At 41.2% G+C, this 21,611-nt stretch overlaps 1 protein-coding gene across 3 annotated transcripts; it reads left to right on the top strand.

Annotated features, from left to right (window-relative positions):
- Nucleotides 1–604: 604 nt before the first annotated feature.
- On the top strand, nt 605–14,031 carry LOC120739213 (interferon-inducible GTPase 5-like). Of its 3 annotated transcripts, XM_040040907.1 has the most exons (6): nt 613–735; nt 7,384–7,613; nt 8,636–9,223; nt 10,881–11,071; nt 12,268–12,838; nt 13,134–14,031. In XM_040040907.1, exons 3-6 carry the CDS (start codon nt 8,668–8,670, stop codon nt 13,784–13,786), a joined length of 1,971 nt encoding a protein of 656 aa, XP_039896841.1. In that variant the 5' UTR covers nt 613–735; nt 7,384–7,613; nt 8,636–8,667; the 3' UTR covers nt 13,787–14,031. The 3 variants fall into 3 exon arrangements, with proteins under 3 accessions (XP_039896842.1, XP_039896841.1, XP_039896843.1); XM_040040908.1 differs by lacking the exon at nt 7,384–7,613 and having other exon boundaries at nt 605–735; XM_040040909.1 differs by lacking the exons at nt 613–735; nt 7,384–7,613 and adding an exon at nt 7,668–7,789.
- Nucleotides 14,032–21,611: the final 7,580 nt, after the last annotated feature.

A 21,611-nucleotide genomic window follows, 5' to 3' on the forward strand; every position in this document is an offset into this window, starting at 1 on the left:
ATAGTAATTTACTCTATTAGTTAAAGTCAGGAATTACACCATGTTGTTGAGAACAGATTCTTAAAAATGTCAATTATCAAATACATTTCACTTTGATCTGCAACAAACTGAAGTATTTTCATCATTTCCTTTATTAGGCTGCGGGACAGTTTGAACTTTAATGTTTAAATGGATCCAGTGTCACAGCTCTAATGTGCAGCTGTCACCTTACAAATAAACAGCAACACTGAGAGCACACTCAGCCACAGAATCATTCACTGGAATTAAAATGTTTATTTCACCTCTGTGCCTAAATCACCAGGGTTTTCTGCTGCATCCATCCCTTATCTTATTTCCAACAGTGTTGTATTTTACTGTTATGTTTTTATGTTGTCTATAAATATTTACCGCAGTCATATAATCAATATCTGTTAATGCCTGATTGGATGAGATCATTCTCAGAGCCTGAAGCAGACAGCCTGACTGCACAGAGAAACCACCGAAATGACACCCAACTCTCTCTGACTCTCTGACTAGACATGTAGAGCTTGCCAGCTAATACAACAAAAGCCAGGCTGTGGCTGAAGGTTGTTTGTAGTCACACCCCTCTGGTTCAGTTAAAAAGGATTATTTCAACTTTTTTCAGGGGTGGGGCTAGAGAACACACTTATACGTATGGAACAGAGCTCAATACAGGGCTCCACTCTGTGCAGACTGATCTCTCAAGGATCGCCACTCCAACAACACAAGAATCAGGTAAATCTGCAACATTTAGTGACATTTTAGAGTTTGTTGTTTTAAAATTCATTTTCCTAAAAATGCAAAGAGCGTATGGTCATGTGACAATCGTTTCTTCTGTTCACTTAAGTTTTACTTCTGGTTGTACTTAAGCTAAGGAAATGAGTAGAAAAATATTTTTCTAAAAAGTGTTACAAATGCGTATGATAATGATCCACAAGTGTAAACGAAGATTCAGAAATGAGTACAGGGATTTGTGTGCGACGTTTGAGGACTCACAAAGCATATTACAATCCACAAATGCGCAGCAATTTAACCACCCATTTACAAATAAAAGCAGTGAAAAATTTACTATCAATTTTTATCAACAAGTTCAGCTTCACAAATCTGACTTTTGCTTTATGTCTCTTTCAAAAGACTTTACGTACAAATGTCTTTTTTGGTATTTGTAAAAAACAAAACTAATCAAAAAAAACTATTTGCGACTTTCATTTCGCTTTCGTTTAGCTCACTTACAAACCTTTAAGCTGCCAGTATAGCAGCCGCCTCGTCTCATGTACCTGCTGTTACTGTTCAGGAAGCAGATGCAGTGGTTTCCAGAACGATTTCGCCACGCAGGCAATATCACCAGATGTGCGCTGGAGGACAATAAGTCAAAATCGGAGGCCAGAGTTTGTCGAGGTTTTTTTTTTTTTTTTTTTTTTGAAAGTTTGCGGTGCAACACGTCAAGTTACAAAAATCAAGAAGTACATGACGCGCCACATGACGTGAGGTCAAAATTGCCACCAACAACAGTGTAACAATTTAATGTAACAATGGGGTTTTGGGACTGTTGACTGCCAGCTTGGCAAAGATCCCTAAATGAACGATGCGTTCAAGGGCAAGCGGAAAATTGAGACATCTGGGCCTCTACTGAATTTTTTTAAAATAAAAATTGACATTGCCTTTTCTAACAAAAACAAAAACAAAAAAAACCCCAGAACATCTTGTCACATCTCTGCTGAAAAAGATAAATTTAACAATTACATGCATTGCACAGTAGTCTGTGATGGTTAATATATGGTTAAATAACCTGCTGCTGGATGTTCCCCCACTTGGAAAGTCAGTGCTCAGCTGCAGATGGGGACACACCATGGCTGCGACAACTGTGGCTTGTCCACTGAAGTGAGTAAATGCATGCATGAGTCTTTTTTTCAGCTGAGTTCATCACCAAGTTAAAGGCTTTTTGCTCTCAGCTACAAACAGCTGAAACCTTTAGAAAGTAATAAGTGAGACATAATTAAGCAATAATATTTATAAAAGTATGGTTTTCTAATCAAAAAAATCGAACAATCAGAATAATGATAATTATTTATTGAGCACGTTTCAAATTTCACCCTGAAAAGTAGTTAGTGAGGTGAGCAAATTAAACATGCACCATAAAAAACATCAGGTCTAAAAGAAGTGTCATTGTGGTGTGTAGGAGTACTAAGGAACATAATGCAAGTACGTGAATCCAAAGTCCCTCTTTTACTAGGCTGATGCAATGTCCAGCAAATATGGAAATCCAATAAATCTATTGTAAAACAGGGTTTTGCTTAAGAGTTTTACATGCAACATTATAGGGGAAGAACAGAGACATATTTAATCAATAACATTTATAAAAGTATGGTTTTCTAATCATAAAAATAGAACAATATAATCTATTGTGAAACACTGGTTCCAGGAAACAGTGCTAAGAAACAAAAACAACTCGGTTCAGAAACACTTCAAACTTGAAGAAACTTACTGATCAAACTTATTGATGTCCAGTATGGGATAGTAGAGTGTGCTTAACATTACAGTAACAGGTATGCAGACAGATCTTCAAGTGTAGTGAAGTGATACCCGCAAAAATACTCAACACTACCAACATACCATTTCAAATGTAAAATATCCACTATACTGCCAGTGGCTGCCTTCATATAAGATAAGATAAGATAAGATAAAACTTTATTAATCCCTCGGGTGGGTTCCTCTGGGAAATTCGGTTTCCAAAAGCACAGCACCGACAGAAGTTACAGCGTTACAGAATATTATATATATATATATATATATATATATATATATATATATATATATATATATATATATATATATATATATACATATATAAATACAGAGACATATATAAATGAAATAAAATATACAAAGGGGATAAATAGAATAAATAGGAATAAAAATAAAAATACAAGTGAATTGCACATTTCAAGTATTGAAGCCTATTGCACCGTTGACTGTTAACAAAAAGTATTGCACAAAAGGTAATTGCACAGTGAAGTGAGGAAGTGAAGAGGCACTACAGCTTTGTTGCTCCCCCCCTCCTTTGTCCTCCTGTTTCCCCTCCCTCTCCCCTCCAGAGAGGAGTTAAACAGTCTGATCAGTTTCTCCAGCCTGGATGAGTCCTTCTTTGCTGTGCTGCTCCCTCAGCACACCACAGCATAGAAAAGTACTCCAGCAACCACTGACTGGTAAAACATCCTCAGGAGCTTCCTGCAGATGTTAAAAGACCTCAGCCTCCTGAGGAAGTACAGTCGGCTTTGGGCCTTTTTCTACAGGTGCTCTGTGTTGCATGACCAGTCCAGTTTATTGTCCACCCACAGCCCGAGGTACTTGTACGTGTTGACCACCTCCACCTCCTCCCCCTCTATCTGAACTGGCAGTGGACCTTCTCTGGACCTCCCGAAGTCCACAACCAGTTCCTTAGTCTTTGAGGTGTTGAGTTGCAGGTGGTTTGTGTGACTCCATGCGACAAAGTTCCTCACCAGACTTCTGTACTCCTCTTCCTGATCATCCCAGATACACCCCATGATGGCCGTGTCATCTGCAAACTTCTGAATATGGCATAATTCAGAGTTGTAGCAGAAGTCAGAGGTGTACAGGGTGAAGAGAAGAGGGGACAGCACAGTTCCCTGTGGTGCTCCTGTGCTGCTGACCACAGTGTCAGACGTGATGTCCTTCTGCCTGACGTACTGTGGCCTGTCGGTGAGGTAGTCGGAGATCCAAGCCACCAGGCAGGGGTCCACCTCCATCCTGTTTAGTTTCTCCTGGAGCATACAGGGCCGGATGGTATTAAAGGCACTGGAAAAGTCAAGAAACAGGATCCTGACCGTGCCTTTTCCCCCATCCAGGTGTGAGTGGGCTCTATGTAGGAGGTACAGGATGGCATCCTCCACTCCGACATCGACCTTGTATGCGAACTGTAGTGGGTCCTGGGCATGTTGTACCTGTGGTCGGAGGAGGTTGAGGAAGAGCCGCTCTAGAGTCTTCATAAGATGTGACGTCAGTGCCACCGGTCGGAAGTCACTCAGCTCATTGGGCCGGTTCCTTTTGGGGACCGGGACGATGCAGGATGTCTTCCATAGGGCGGGCACTCTCCCCAGTCGCAAGCATGGATAAGGTGTTATTGTTATATCCCAGCTCCCTGGCACATAGCAAACACTTCACCTTGTACAAAAGTAAAGCTGCTTAACATAAATTGTATTGCACCATCAGTATTATGAAAATACATCTTCTGTAGAAATTTACATACCTTGTTGGGAGGAATAAAATCAAAATGTTCTGTCGCGAAATCAATCAATGTAGAGCAGTGTCACAAACCACGGAAGCCCCAGAAAAGTGCAATCAAACGATGAGTTTATTAACAGCCCGGAGAAAACATCAACATGTCTTCTGACCAAAATACATGTTTTGGATACTTATGAAGCAGTGGGGTACACCCCCCCCATGGTGTCAATGACAGATTAAAATAGGTTCCAGACATTGTACATCTTTAATAGCTATAAGCAGACATAGAACTTCTCTTTTCTATAACACCTTCCATACAAAGTAATGAACTTCAAGCCCTCAGGGTCTCTGAGGCTAATTATTGACTCTGATCATCTGTTACCAAGTAGAATAAAATATAGTAAGACACCAAATGAGTTGAGGCCTCAGGCCGGACACATTCCTAGATTATATCTATTATATGTACTGTAAGCATGCATTGCAGTTATCCTTCTATGTTCTAGTTTCCCTCAGCATGTATCACCTGGACAGTCACGCCAGTGAAGCTTAAGACCCTTAATGAACGGAACATCAACTCAAAATAAGCACAGATATGCAATGTGTATAAAATACTTCTAACCGTACTTGTAATAAAAGTTAACATAATGGAAGGATCCTCAAATGGACATCTTCAATAAACAACTTTAATGCAATATCAATACTGTGAGAAATATTATTAGATGAAATAATGCTGTAAAGAATGTTATTAATGCAATTATAATGATGCAGATTATATGGCAGCAATAAAAGAATTTCTGTATCTCCACAGTTCCCACACAGGGGAGGACATCTTCCTCCTCTTCTTAGCTGGCTCCATTCTCTCCTGACTTTCCTTTCCTCACTCTCATAAACCTCCAAACTGTCTCCAAACTCTCACTAACCGCAACTCTCCATCAAACACCTACATTTTGAATGAAGTCTGAGGGGTTTATATCGCTGTCATAGCTCGCGGCAAAGTTCGAACCACTTCATGAATCAGTCATGTGGTACAGCCGGGCAGCGAGGCTTTGGACGTCATCATTTTCAGCTCCTCCCATAAATGAAGCAAGCCTCGTTACGCGCATCGCGGAAACGCCCCCTCCATTACTCGACACAAGCTTCGAAGCCTCGATACAGAATGTCACATCACTAGAGTATGGCAAAACTGTAAACCTACCAAGACAAGGCCGAACAAGGAGAGCGCTGATCAGAAATGCAGCCAAGAGGCCCATGGTGACTCTGGACGAGCTGCAGAGATCTACAGCTCAGGTGGGGGAATCTGTCCATAGGAAAACTATTAGTCGTGCACTGCACAAAGTTGGCCTTTATGGAAGAGTGGCAAGAAGAAAGCCATTGTTAACAGAAAACCATAAGAAGTCCCATTTGCAGTTTGCCACAAGCCATGTGGGGGACACAGCAAACATGTGGAAGAAGGTGCTCTGGTCAGATGAGACCAAAATGGAACTTTTTGGCCAAAATGCAAAACGCTGTGTGTGGAGGAAAACTAACACTGCACATCACTCTGAACACACCATCCCCACTGTCAAATATGGTGGTGGCAGCATCATGCTCTGGGGGTGCTTCTCTTCAGCAAGGACAGGGAAGCTGGTGAGCACTGTGAGGGTCACGTTTTTTGACTTTTCAAGTGCTTTCAACACCATCAGGCCGACCCTCCTGGGTGATAAGTTAGCAGCGATGCAGGTGGATGCTTCTCTGGTGTCCTGGATTGTTGATTACCTGACGGGAAGACCACAATATGTGCGTCTCCCACAGTGTGTATCTGACAAGGTAATCAGCAACACAGGTGCACCACAAGGGACTGTTCTCTCCCCCTCCCTATTCACCCTCTACACCACAGACTTCAGCCACTGCACAGAGACCTCCATCTTCAGAAGTTTTCTGATGACTCTGCGGTGGTTGGATGCGTCAGCATGGATGATGAGACAGAGTGCCGGGCTGTGGTCGACTCCTTTGTCACGTGGTGTGAGCAGAATCATCTGCAGCTCAACGTGGCAAAGACCAAGGAACTGATCGTGGACTTCAGGAAGACCAGGAAACACTTGACTCCTGTTTCAATCCAGGGGGTCAGTGTTGACATTGTGGAGGACTATAAATACCTTGGAGTACACATTAACAATAAACTGGACTGGGCTACAAACACCACAGCACTTTACAGGAAGGGCCAGAGTCGTCTCTATTTTTTGAGACGGCTGAGGTCCTTCAACATCTGCCAGAAAATGCTCAGGATTTTCTATGAGTCTGTTGTGGCCAGTGCGATCCTCTATGCTGTTGCATGCTGGGGGAGCAGGCTGAGGGTCGCAGATGCCAACAGACTCAAACTGATCCGTAAGGCCAGCAATGTTGTGGGGATGGAGCTGGACTCCCTCAAGGTGGTGTCAGAGAGGCGGATGCTGTCCAAGATAAAGACAAAGTTGGATAACACCTCCCACCCACTCCATGACATGCTGGTCAGTCGCAGGAGCACGCTCAGTGAGAGACTGAGATTGCCCATAATGCACCACTGAACGACACAGGAAATCATTCCTGCCTCTGCCTCCCTGTACAACTCCTCCACTTAACACACTGTTTACTGCAACAGCTACACCCTTCTTGGACATGTTCTTCCCTTTTCAGCTATTTATTAATAAGTGACTATTATGTATATATATGCCTGTATATATTGTGCTATTCTTAGTTAGTGTATTGTCTGTTACTGTTTGTTTATAATGGAGCACTGTAACGAAAAATAATAAAAAAATAATTTCCCCTAGGGATCAATAAAGTATTCTGATTCTAAACCTACACTAAACATGAGGGCACACGAATAAAACCTAAGAACTCAACCCTTAACCAGAAAAAACTGAAACATAGAATTATAATAATAATCAACAAAGCACAACAAGACAATCAGAATACAAAATCAAACCAAAACATAAGAACTCCGAATGCTGGGTCAAAATGACCCAGAACTGTAACAAAGCAGGTGCGGGCCATTCCTTCATTATGTCATTATCAATTAAGCAGATAAAAGACCTGGAGTTGGTTTGTGTTGGTGCATACAGTGTTGGTGTTTGCATTTGGAATATTTTCCTGTGAACAGTCAAAGGAGCTCTCTCTCTACAGATGAAACAGAATAACCTCATCTGAGGAATCGAATATTAGGAGAGGCAAAATCTACAGTTTGGTACATCCCGAGAAAGAAAGCACTGGTGAACTCAACAACACAAAAAGACCTGGATGTCCATGGAAGACAACAGTGATGAATGATTGCAGCATCATTTCAATGTAGAAGAGAAACCCCTTCACAACAGCCAACCAAATAAACAACTGCCATTGCCAGCAAGGGTTTTCAAACAAGTATTAGAATTGAAAATTTTATTTTCACTTATTTACATTGTCCAATTACTTTAGAGCCCCTGAAATGAAGGAATTGTGTTAAATATGCTTTAGTTACTCACATTTTTATGCATTTTTTTTTTTTTTGCTCAACCCACTGAAGAAAAGCTTAATTAAAAATTTAACTTAAAATGTAAGGACACACACACACACACACACACACACACACACACACACACACACACACACACACACACACACACACTCACACACACACACATACAGACACACATACACACACACACACACACACACACACAAAGAAGTGCAGTCAGGGTGGAATGAAAACTACACAGAGGCAGTAACTCAGTAATCTAAATAGTATAAAGTAATACACAGTAATCTCATTTTGACTCAGCTTAAAACGTTCTGACAAAAGAAATAATAAAATAAAATAAAATTAGCAATTCATATTTATCATTATGTCAATTGAAGCTACATCCCAGCATTTTGGGCAGCCCCATTGTAGGCTGTGGGTGCAAACCCCCCAAAACTTACAACAACAACAACAAAAAAAGCCATTTTTAGCCACTCCTTTATAATTTAGTTAATTTTTTGATTTGATATATATTTATGCCAGATGCCATTCCTAACAGAACACCCTGTTAAGCTCAACACTTGCACTCAAAGGGGAAAAAAACTAAAGCATGTGAAACTAGTGAGTGGCATACAGGGGCTTACCTGTAAGGGGCCAGTGAAAGTTTTTTGTGGCTAAGCCCATAATAGACTTGCCCAGTAGTAAGCCAATTTCAGTGCATCAGATCAAATGTATAATAAGATTTTGATCAAGAAAGTATGACACAAATTCTGTAGTTTTAAGAAATCAAAACTTCACAAATTTGACATCAAATTAGAGCCATATTTCATTCCACTGAAAAAAATCATACCCATAAACAGGGCTGTATATTCATGAATTGAAAACAAAAACGTAAATTTATTTCGTTCTGATTTGAAACATTTTTTGTTATTTGTGTTTCAGACTCTCTCTTACTGTAGACATCAGGGACAACCATGGCTGTTCAATCTGAATGTGACTCAGTTACAAAAGAAGTGAAAGAAGTTCTACAACACCATGACAAACCACTAAATGTTGGAATGGTCAAAGAGTCAGCAGACCAGCACACCATCCCACTAAAAATTGCCATTACTGGAGAATCTGGTTCTGGTAAATCTACTTTTGTTAATGCCTTTAGAGGCATAAACGACGACGATGAAGGTGCAGCTCCTACGGATTGTGTAGAAACCACTGCAAAGGGGACACCATACCCCCATCCAGAGTATCCCAGTGTTACCTTATGGGATCTCCCTGGAATTGGTACCACAAAATTTCCAGCTGATGAGTACATGAAGCTCATTGAATTTGAGAAGTTTGACTTCTTCATCATCATCTCAGACACTCGCTTCAGAGAAAATGATGTGAAACTCGCTCAGGAGATTCAGAAGATGGAGAAAAAGTTCTACTTTGTTCGATCAAAGATTGACAACGATTTACGATCTGAAGAAAGAAGTCAGAGAGAGTTTAATGCAGAGAATACCATTTCACAAATAAGAGAAAACTGTGTTCAAGGTGAGTGTCATATGAGATCATGTATACATGAGTAAGATCACTTTCTGGAATGATGATGACGCAGTTGTTGAGCAACCAAGACTGGTCACTGAGTAGACTGGGAGCAGGATTTGATCCATGCCTACTGGCTTAAGAAACTAACAGCACTCCATGATCATCTGGCAATAGCAATAAGGGGGCTTCTACCAGCAGATACTCATCCAGACTTGCTAACACTTGTCAGAACGATTCTGATCATTAAGGATGCCAATAAGGGTATGACGCCACCAAACACCTGGTCAAAAAGCTGCCTCTCCCCAACATGGAAGCTCCTCTCAGGTATTGTAGGAACAAAGCTGAGCAGGCACATGAGTCAATACATAAACATATGTCTAAAGGGCATCAGAAAAAGCATAGACCAGCTCCTGTTTACCAGTACCCTAAGACCAGGCAGACCATACTGAGCACTGCCTGGACTGACTACAAGAAAGGCTATGAATCAGAGGTCCAACTCCAATGCAACCACACAACTCAACATCAAGTATGAGTTATTCATCTCTTTTGTCTTGTCTTTCACCCTTCACCCCCAAACAGTCCCAGCAGATGGTACCCCTTCCTGAGCCTGGTTCTGCTGGAGGTTTCTTCTTGTTAAAAAGGAGTTTTTCAGGTCATGTGTCTTACAAGATTGTCTGCATAGGCCTCAATCTCCTAAAGCAGCTCATTGCTAAGCACAAATATGGATATAAAATGAGGAGTGGATTAACCATCTGACACCTCCCATACATGGATGACTTGAATTTGTATGGCAGGAGTGGACGAGACATCAGTTAACTGATCCACCTCAGCAGAATCTACAGCTATGATGATGAAGTTGTATGAAAGTCAGCCACATGTAAATACATCTTGGAGGTCAGATAGTGCTGAACGGTAGAATTAAGATCCAAGCCGTAACTGCATACATCTTACTGGTCATCAGATACTCAGCTGGAGTAATAAGCTTGTCAGAGCAGGAGATATATGCCACTGATGTCAAGAAATTAAAACTCCTCACAATGAATAGAAGTCTCACTTAGATTATTGAGTGTCAGAGCCACAATCCAGGATGAAACATAAAGCCTCTGTGAAAGAGGAAGATGAGCTGCTCTAAGAATGCCTCCAGATGCTGAAGACAAATGATGATGAGAAACAGGAAAATGAACTATCAAAGAAACTATCAAAGTCACTGCATGGAATGCACCATTTCATTAGCAAAGGGCTGACCTCAAGAAATCTTACCAGTGGCTAGAAAAGGTCAGAATAAAAGACAGCACAGAGGCTCTGATTACAGCAACACAGTAACAGGCCCTAAGTATCAGATCTATCGAGGCAGGAGCCTACTACTGCTGGCAGGACCCAAGTTGCAGATTGTACAAAGGTGACAGTGTCCCAGGGGACAGCAACATTAACATCCGATGAAACAACTGGAACAGTTTTGGAAGGTTAAGTCCAAAGTGGTCCCAGTGGTTTTTGGAGCATTAAGAGCTGTAACCCTATTATTTTAAGAGTTACTCCAAATGTCTCTGTCCACATGAGTGCGCCCTTAGGAACAGCGAAGATACTGTGCAGAACCCTCAAACACCAAGTTCTCTGATAGGTTGTATATTTTTAGCCCTCACACTATATTCTTTCTGTGACACAGGTCTGGCAACACAAGGCATTGAGTCTCCACGGGTCTTCCTAGTGTCCAGCTTTCAGCTCCACCAGTATGACTTCTCTCTTTTATATGAGACCTTGGAGAGAGAACTTCCTGAACTCAAAAGAAAGGCTCTGCTCTTGGCCACTCCTAGTATCAACCTGGAAATCATTACCAAGAAGAAACAAGCTTTCCAGGTATCATTATATTGACAGCCACACCGTCTACAGCTATAATAAATGTACCAAGATCCTAAGCTCGATATTTTTTTCTTATCTGCCCTAACTTACTCTAACATTAGAGCGTTATATTTTACAAAGAGAAAAGTAGAGTATCATTTAAAATAAAGGAGATTGATTGGTGTGTGAGAGGCAAAGAACTATTTGTATGCATGTGAACTCTAAGCGCTTAGGTTACCAAGATAGGAAAAAGCTTTATGAATAAAGTCTATTTGAAAGCAGGAAGTAAACCTGGCAAAAAAAACCCAAAACTTTGTAACAAAGACTTTACAGACTTAGCATTAATCACAGCGCTGCCATTAAGTCACAGTAATTACGCTTTGTCTAGTAACAATTTTTATATACAGTCAATAACTACTTTTTAGGACCATATCACTATTTCATAATGATGAGAAATCACTTGGACTTGATGTAGTTTATGTTGAGAAAACCTGCTCACATAAGTGTGCGGATCCAATGATGGACAGGACTCTAAAATATGGAGAGAAATTTGCCTCCCAAAGGGTTGCAAATGCAAACAATATGATCCACAAGAATAAGTCCCTGTGTGAAACAAATGTGTACAAATCTTTGCCTGTGGTACACATTTGCAAATCTTTTGAGGAATAGTACCGCAATACAGAGACTCAGGTGATGCTTAGTGCTCTGGGTTTGGCTCGTAGCTGCCTACTAGCTTTCTGGTCTTGGTCAATTTATAGCAAAGTGGATAGATGGAGAGAGCCAGCAGAGCTTTATTTTTCTGGAGGCTGGAAACACAGTGAACAGCTGAATACTAATATTTCACTCTCAGCTGGGCCCGTTAGAAAGTAAGGTTATGAAGTCATAAGCCAACAAGTGTGGTCAACAGTATAGGTGGAATGATTGTATTGAAAGCTGAATTAAAGTTTATTAAGTCCTGATATAGTTCCCCTGTTACTCAAGATGAGAAATAGTGTAGTGTGTAAGGCAGTGGAGATGCCATCTTCCTGTTTGATCTACAGACATATTGATGTGGGTCAATGATGACGGAGAGACTGGCTTTGGTATGTTAAAGGACCAGATAATCTAATTGTGTAAGATGAAACCAAGTGTGTCATATTTTAATGTCTATTTTGTTAAATAAACAAATTTAATTCATTCTAAAAGTAAATTTCATTCTCTTTTTTTGGTACCAGTTGTTATGGACGAACGCAGATAACCAATTCGGAAACAGAGTAATTAAAGAAGAAATCAAGGAAGCTCTGCTGAAGAATGACAAACCACTGGCTATTGCAAAGATTGAGGAGTTCCTGAATAAAGAGAAGAACACTCCACTCAATATCGCCATCACAGGTGAAACTGGTGCTGGTAAATCCACTTTTATTAATGCCTTCAGGGGAATGGACAACAGAGATGAGGGAGCTGCCCCGACTGGTGTAACAGAAACAACCTTAGAGAATACACCATACCCTCATCCAAAGTATCCCAATGTTAAAATATGGGATCTCCCTGGAATTGGCACCACCAGGTTTCCAGCTGCTAAGTACCTAGAGCATGTTGAGTTTCAGAAGTTTGACTTCTTCATCATTATCTCAGACACTCGCTTCAGGGAAAATGATGTGAAACTTGCTCATGAGATTCAGAGGATGAAGAAAAAGTTCTACTTTGTTCGCTCAAAGATTGACAACGATGTACGAGCTGCAGAGAGAAAGAAAGACTTCAGTAAAGAGAAGACTCTTACAAAAATGAGGGAAAACTGTGTTCAAGGTGAGTATCCTATGAAATACTTTATCCCTGAGTGAGATTTCTGCATGTATTCTTTTTTATGTGTGTTAATTTTATTTATAAATGGGTAATTATATAATAATTAGGTCATAAAATAACACTGCACATCTTATGCTTTTCAAATCAATAATAAGCTACAAAGCTAAGCTATGAATTAGAATCATTTACAGCTCTATAGTGTCAGCAAGGTTACTGTTTGAGCTGACTGAGAAAACATCATTTTTAATGATTTATTTCACATCTAATCAAATTGACATGTACTCCTTATGTGATGCAGGACTCAGAGGATCTGGGATCCAGTCTCCACAGGTCTTTTTGATGTCCAGCTTTGAGCTCCACCTGTACGACTTCTCTCAGCTATATGAGACCTTAGACAGAGAACTTCCTGAACACAAAAGACATGCTCTGCTGCGCGCCATGCCCAACATCAGCCTGGAGATCATCAACAAGAAGAAAAAAGCTTTCAAGCGCCGATTGTATCTTTTGTGTGCTGTCTCTGGAGGTGTAGCTGCTGTTCCACTTCCTGGGCTTTCTATTGTTGTTGACATAGCTCTGATGGTGGGTGCTGTTACAGATTATATTTGTGGGTTTGGTCTTGATATCAAGTCTCTGAAAAGGCTCTCCGCTATCTCAGGTGTGCCATACACTGACCTCCTTGCTGTCATCACTTCACAACTGGCAGCAAAGAAAATAACACGTGATCTCCTTCTGAAGGTGTCGGCCCAGCTTGCAGTATCAGCTGTATTCATGGTACTAGAGGAAGTATGCAGGTTTATTCCAATAATTGGAATCCCGTTATCAATGGGTTTCTCTATCACCACAACCTACAGGCTTCTAAATTTTATCTTGAACCAGCTCGCTGAAGATGCTCAGAAGGTGTATGAAAAGGCCCTGGGTCTGAAAGCTTCACCTCAAAAACTTAAAAAGTAAAAGTTAGTGAAACTTGTGACACTTTTTAAACCAGGGGTCGGCAACCCTAGGCACGTGTGCCACAGTTGGCACACGAAGGGTTAACTGATGGCACGACCATAGCTGGACTGGCCATTGGGCACACCGGGCATTTGCTTGGTGGCCTGGTGACTTTTTTTCTTCTTCTTTGTAACAGTATAAACAATGAAAGGTGGTGGATTGGCCAGATGCTGGCCGGTGTGTAAAAATAACTATCTGGGTCAGATATAAACCAAGTTTAGGTGGAGTTTATTTTCCTTGTGCTGACTTTTTACAATCAGTTACAATAACTCGTAGCTAGCTAGTATGACAGAGTTTCTATACAGCTGGGTGGGTGCTTTGATTTTATAGTGAACTTTATTTTATTCATAAGGTTAGTTAGTAGAGTTGCCAACCGTCCCGTAAAAAACGGAATCGTCCCGTATACAGACAAAATATTACGCGTTTCGTGTTGAGCTGAGAAAGGACGCAGTTTGTGGAGGATGGAAAAAGATACAAAGCTGGAGTTATTCTGTGTCTTTGCTGCACAGCTGCCTCTTCTCCTCTCATTCTCTCCCCCTCCCTCTCCTGTTTCTACTTCAATCATGAAACTGATCAATGATCAGCTGATCGGCTTTTCTCTCGTCTGTTTATCGCCCACTTTGCGCCAGAAAGAGGAAACCAGCGGATGTCACGCTAAACAACAGCAGCACGTTTAAGCTTGATCAGCTGTTGTTAGAATTTATTTAATATTAATTTCTAGTGTGGAATTAAAGAAATTATTTTACTGTTACTATTCATAATTACCATTAATCATTGCATTAATCATTATTTCATCAAAAGCATTTATTGAAGCTGTTGGCATTATGTTATAATTTGTATTACAGGTGTTATCATAATCACATACTAACCTTTTCATTACAGGTGCAGTTGTAATCATTTTCTACACACTTTGCATTTTGTGCTTATCTAAAGAGTTGAAGCTCAGTCAGGTAGTTGAAGGTCGTGAACTTTGTTTGGCGCTATGATCAGACAATCCATGGTGTAAGGGACTTTGAGCTATGGAAAGAACACGCTTACAAAACACATATACCAGGTTATTCATGAGTATCTTTTTATTTGTTTACATCCTTTTTATTAAGCTTTGAGTAGGGGCATTTCGGTATTTATTCAATAGATTACACATGTTCTTAGTTATGATTATTACACCTATCACCTATGATTATTATTATTATGATTATTACACCTATCACAAGAGCTTCAAGACACTTCACCCGTTGCCTACTGGTGGTGGTCAGATGGCCCGGTGGCGCCAGTGTCCGGCAGCCTCGCCTCTGTCAGTGCGCCCCAGGGTGGCTGTGGCTACAATGTAGCTGCCATCACCAGTGTGTGAATGGGTGGATGATTGGATATGTAAAGCGCTTTGGGGTCCTTAGGAACTAGTATAGCGCTATATAAATACAGGCCATTTACCAATACAGGCCAGGCCAGAGCTTCTGTCTGGTAAAAGGCCAAAAGCGTCAACGGGCGGGGTGAGGCTGAGTGCGTTGGAGGTCAAGACACACACACACACACACACACACACACACACACACACACACACACACACACACACACACACACACACACACACACAAGCAATAGTTAGATTCATGTTTAGGTAAGAGTTCAAATAATAGTTTGCAAAAGCTTGTGACTGCAAAATTGTGTCTGCCTAAGGGACAGTTTGTTCCAGGAGATAAGCGAGAGTTAATTAATAGGAAGCACCTAGCCTCGAGACGGAGAAGATGTCCTTTTAAATGTGTCAAAAGTCGTCAACAGAACATTTGTGGTTTTGAAACGTATGCATGTATTGTATCTGCTTCGACGCATGAGGGGACATCATAAATAATACCCTGATGTTATAAAAACAACTGCTTGTGTATCACTGGCAGAGATCGATGCTGGTGTGTGCAGTGTTCATCTCCCCACGCGTGTGTTCATTAAAAATCATTGTTTAACCAAAGCTCTTCTGGACCATTATTGTTTTTGTGCTCAGCCTCAATATTTGAACCCGTAACACTAGGATCAGCTGATGTTTGCTGGAGCCACAGCTGTAAAGCTGCTGGTCATGATGTCGGTTTGGATATGTGGTGAGAGGGAAACATGAAGATGAAACCAGGAGATGTCCTTACTGAATCATCAGAGGTGAACAGGTGATGGAGAAACAGGTTTACCTTTTAGGTGCATGAATGAGTTGAAGTTATGAACTGTTTCTGAGAGACAAATAACACCAGGATCCTTTTTTATGTAGCTGACAGCAAGGCATTAACAGAGAGAGGGGAGCACAAAGAAATACTTTCTTATTCTCATTTAAAATGTCTCACTTTTATTAAATAATTATCTGAAGCTTACAACCAAAGTTTTTATCTGACGTAAAATGTATAGAAATCATACATATACCAACAAGACTGTACATCACTGTCACAACAGCATCTGTTTTCATTCAAAGGCTTTATGGCTTTAATACCTGGGGGGCCGGTCTCTAGTCAAAATGACTGGGCTGTTTTTTTGTCCCAGTCCAGCCCTGGGCACGACATGTGTAACACACCCCAAGCAAGAGGGCGGCTGACAGATTATGTCTGGTTCTGAAAAACACAGATAAATCATGAGATGGACGACAGGTAGTGTGTTTCCTCTCTCGTTTCTGCCAGATCTTTATTTAAACACATTCATGTGTTCACAACAGGTTGCAAAAACTTCTTAACATCTCTGTCTCACATTCCCAAAGCCCAAAATCGCAATAAACTAAAATAGTATAAACAAAAATCTAAACAGTCATCTCTGTTGTTTGTTACTAAGAGCTATAAATCACACTTTTTTCCACACATAGTTTGATAATGCAAACATTCCAGTACTGTACCATATACTAATGCTGTATCTGTATAGTGGAAATCTCCACATCAACATTGCAGAGCGATCAGAATTATTATAGGTTATTACACTAACTTTAGACAATAACAGTGATAACACATCAAACTGTCTCTGCGAACACATTAACTCAAATATACAGGAGCCGTGGTGTACTTTTGTTACAAGAGGGTGCCTTAAGTTTAGAAAACAACAAAGCTAACAGCTACTCCAGGATGTGGCGAGCTAAGCTAGCTCCTACTCTCGATCGTAACACATTTCAATGAGCAAAACAGACGAATACAGATCTCAGCAAAACAAACTGCTGGTCGGGCTTTACCCTTATTTTGCATGTAAATTATGTGGACCACATGTGTGGCCTTATTACTTACTAACCTGAAAAAAACAGATAAATCATGAGATGGACGACAGGTAGTGTGTTTCCTCTCTCGCTTCTGCCAGATCTGAAGACGAGCAGTAGCGTCACTGTTAAGTCTAATTGTTGAATGTTGCCATTGTGTTTCTTAAATTTGTACAGTCTTAGTTCAAGCAGTAAGATCAAAGCCATTGCTTTGATCCTGACCACCTCTCCAACCACTCTGTGCTGGGGGAGGTTTTAGTGTAGATACATCCTATCTGAAAGATCTGTTTCTTTTGATGTAAACTTCCTGGGTTTACAACCCTTTGGTCAGCAGGAGGTCTGACACACACACACACACACACACACACACACACACACACACACACACACACACACACACACATTCTTACAGAAGTTCACACATATACATAAAATGCTTTGTCTTAGAACCAAGGGGGCGTGGCTTTGTTCTGACGTGTTTTGTGTGAACTGTCTCTCAATAAAAGGTAGCAGGAGGAGGTCAGATCTGGGGGTCATTTTCGTGGTGGACACAGACGAGGCCTCCCTTGCGCAAATAATCGATCGATCGACTGTCTTGTTTTCTTCATGATGAATAAGTCTCTAGAATAGAATAGACTCGAGACAGAATGTGTTTTTGGGACTTTCAGGTGGACCAATGTTTTATTTTCTGATCAAACCAGAAATCTTTAATGAGCAGCTGGATTTATCTCGCATTAACTTGCATCAACTGGCTGAGTTAATGCAACATCGAAGCAGCTGGAATCCACAGCTGTGCGTGTTCATGGAGCTGCATTTTCACCTGCTGGACATCACTACCTGACAAGTTTAACTGTCTTCAGAACATTGCAGAGGCCTTATTGACAGTATTTGGCTCTACATATCTGTGTGAGCAGATTTTCTCTCACATGAGTGTCCTCAGGTATCCGTCTGAATGCTGGACACTCGGAGACCTGTGTCTCTGAGTGGGAGACCAGAGATCACATTAACATGTGTTGTAAAGGCTCACCTTCTAGCACACTCACTTCACCAGATGCACCTTGTTTAGTTCTCTCACCTTTGATTGGGTGTGGTGCTTGTCCTCGATTGCACTCACCTGTCACACAGTATATAAGGACTGCATTCACTTTTGGCTCACTCTTTCCTCACTTCCACACGGGGCGGCAGCTGAGGTGAGGCTCTGTTTGGGTTTTATTTTATGTATTGTTTAAGGTAATGAGTAACTTGAATCTGTTTTCTTTCAGCATTGGCAGTCCATGTGTGTCTTTCTTTCCTTCCTTCTTTGCCTTATTGATTTGAGTTGAGAATAAAAGGAGAACCCTGTGAATAATTCTGAATTAGATGACTGCTGATTCTTATTCTAACCGGATGAGCCCATGACGCTGATTGCTTAAGCCCTGAACCTTCCTTCCTTCAAAACAACATGTGTATTTCTGTATTAACAAACATGCCATATTGGCCCAGTTTATTTTTCTTTGGTGGTGGCTCCGCGATAGCCACCACCAAACAACTGAGTTATTTTTACACACCGGCCAGCATCTGGCCAATCCACCACCTTTCATTGTTTATACCTGTGGAGATATAGAAATTCTTTTATTGCTGCCATATAATCTGCATCATTATACCTGCATTAATATCATTCTTTACAGCATTGTTCCATTTAATAATATTTCGTACAGTACTGGGATTGCATTAAAGTTGCTTATTGAAGATCTTCAGTTAAGGATCCTTTTATTATGTTTACTTTTATTACAGGTACAGCCAGAAGTATTTTATACACATTGCATATCTGTGCTTATTTTGAGTTGATGTTCCGTTCATTAAGGGTCTTAAGCTTCACTGGCGTGACTGTCCAGGTGATACATGCTGAGGGAAACTAGAACATAGAAGGATAACTGCAATGCATGCTTACAGTACATATAATAGATATAATCTAGGAATGTGTCCGGCCTGAGGCCTTAACTCATTTGGTGTCTTACTATATTTTATTCTACTTGGTAACAGATGATCAGAGTCAATAATTAGCCTCAGAGACCCTGAGGGCTTGAAGTTCATTACTTTGTATGGAAGGTGTTATAGAAAAGAGAAGTTCTATGTCTGCTTATAGCTATTAAAGATGTACAATGTCTGGAACCTATTTTAATCTGTCATTGACACCATGGGGGGGGCGTGTACCCCACTGCTTTATAAGTATCCAAAACATGTATTTTGGTCAGAAGACATGTTGATGTTTTCTCCGGGCTGTTAATAAACTCATCGTTTGATTGCACTTTTCTGGGGCTTCCGTGGTTTGTGACACTGCTCTACATTGATTGATTTCGCGACAGCTTTGGTGGAGGATGCGGGCAATTGTAGAGTGCTAATGGGGTTACTTCCACGGTGGTCGAACCGGATTTAGTGGTCAGACGGGCAGACGTCTCGGGTGATTTCTTGACTACTGTGGGCCCACATAAAAAGGTGAGCACAAACCTCTTAAACTGAAATTGTGCTGTATTGGATAATAATTCTAAAAATGTAGTCAAGAAGTTACTCGTTGATCTCTGTTTTGAGTTTTGCCTGAGTAAAAGTGAAACTATTAAGTAGTGTTGTATTCAAGGTCGACTCGTAAGAAACAGTACTGAGCTAAGAGTAACTCGAGATGTTGTTTTAAGGAAATAAGAGAACAAATAAGAAAAGAGACCAATGTGTGATTAAAGAATAAGAGAATATAAGAGTTATTGGTCAGTTTAAGGTTTAATAAGTGTCAAGTTCAGGGGTGCAGACCCCCTCCCTACTGGAGACGTCCAGTAGGTGGTCCGGCGTGGCCGTACTGGAGATTGACCATCTACCAAGACTTGGGACCTTGGTTTTAAAATAGGTTATGATCAGAGGATCATTTTGAGAGACACTTATTTGTGAGAAAAGAGTAATACCGGACGCAGAGGTCCGAGGAGTTGATATGTGATTTAACAGACTCAAGCCAGCCGTGAGCTTTGAGGGGCACAGTAAACTGAGTTTGAAACAAGTCAAGGTTTATGTGCTGAAGTAACATTGATAATAATGCTGCAGGGGCTGTAGTAGTTTCACCCGTATCTAGAGAAAGGCATGCTCATTTCGGGATCGTGCCAAATTGAATATTCCCGTACAGGGGATCGCCTATACATGAAATGTATATGCTGTGGTGAAACGGAAGAAACGGCTTATGGTTTTACAGTGGCTGCAGAAATAAGACTGTCAGACTTACCTAGGTTTTTGTTCCGGTGTTTCCTTATATTTAGGTGCTTGGTAATGTACAGAAGGCAGGGAGGGCATTTTCTTCCTTCTGCGAGCGTGCATTTAATGAGTTTGAAATTCAGTATCAATAGACAGGATAGATTACGCCTTGCCGAATCAGAGCACGAGTAGTAGCGTCTGAGGGGAGCTCCACCGCTCCATATCCGGATCAACTGTGACCCACGAGTTAGAGTTGAAAACAGTGACGTAAGAAACCGTCTGAAGTGATCTAAGTGCCGCTGGCTGCAGGCGGTGTGTGAGAGGCTTTGAAGTCTCTTTTTCCTTTCTCTTTTTCGGGTTGAGAAAGTGCGTACTTAACATTTGGGTGCGGCCTACTTCCCCTTTTTACTTCCCCTTTGAACAGGAGAAGAAACGTGCACTGTAGGCCTCTTTAAGATTAACAGAATAGCGTTGCTTGTCTCTTGGTGATTTAAAAGCAGGCCTTGCTGAACGGTGTGAGTTTGACTTTAACAGAAAGAGAAGAGAATTGTTTCTAACTTTGTGCAGGTCTAAGGTAACTGAAATATACAACTGTGCAGTTTTTGGGTTGGCCCGCACTTCCTCTTTTTACTGAGGATCGGTCTACAAGTTGCATGAAGTATAAAAGCTCTGTGCTTGGTTTGTAGAGCAAGAGTTGCAGCTGGTGTGGTGTGTTTATTTTGTAGCGCTGATAATTGTGGCTGTTTTGAGAATTTATGAAGCAAATGCTGTTCTGACCCAGCGGAGCTGAATAACGCGACTGAAAAAATCGCAGTGTCTGCCCAGCTTTAGGTGTGCTGTCGTCCGAGACTTGCACCGCAGTGACGGCGTTTGTTTCCCTGTTGGCCATGCTTCTTGTTGTGGTCATCTGTTGTCTTCCGGTATTTTCTCCGCAAGCGACCTTTCCTCGACCAATGAGATGAGCGGTAATCTGAATTGTCATACTCGAATTGTCATAAGTGTGCTGTCAGCTCATTGGTCACAAAGCAGGAGAGGGGCTGGGAATTATGTTTTCAAACAAAGCCTTAATTCCATTAACATTTATAGACTACTTTTGATTCTCACTGTATTACGGGACAAAGTGCGTCCCTTATTAGCTCAATACGGGACGTGTACTTTTGTTTCGAAATACGGGACGATTCCGTATTTTAAGGGACGGTTGGCAACCCTACGGCGGACAGACCCGACATTCCCAGTGAGCTGAGGAGGAAAAGACGGGGGTGTCGTGCTGGGAAGGAGCGCCGTCGCCCGAGAAGGAGACGTTATCGACCATCTCTTCCTTCTGTAATTATTGGAAACGTAAGATCTTTGCCCAATAAGATGGATGAG

This window comes from Simochromis diagramma, unplaced genomic scaffold, assembly GCF_900408965.1.
Source record: "Simochromis diagramma unplaced genomic scaffold, fSimDia1.1 OVJJ01000787.1, whole genome shotgun sequence".
In the NCBI taxonomy this organism is placed as follows: domain Eukaryota; kingdom Metazoa; phylum Chordata; class Actinopteri; order Cichliformes; family Cichlidae; genus Simochromis; species Simochromis diagramma.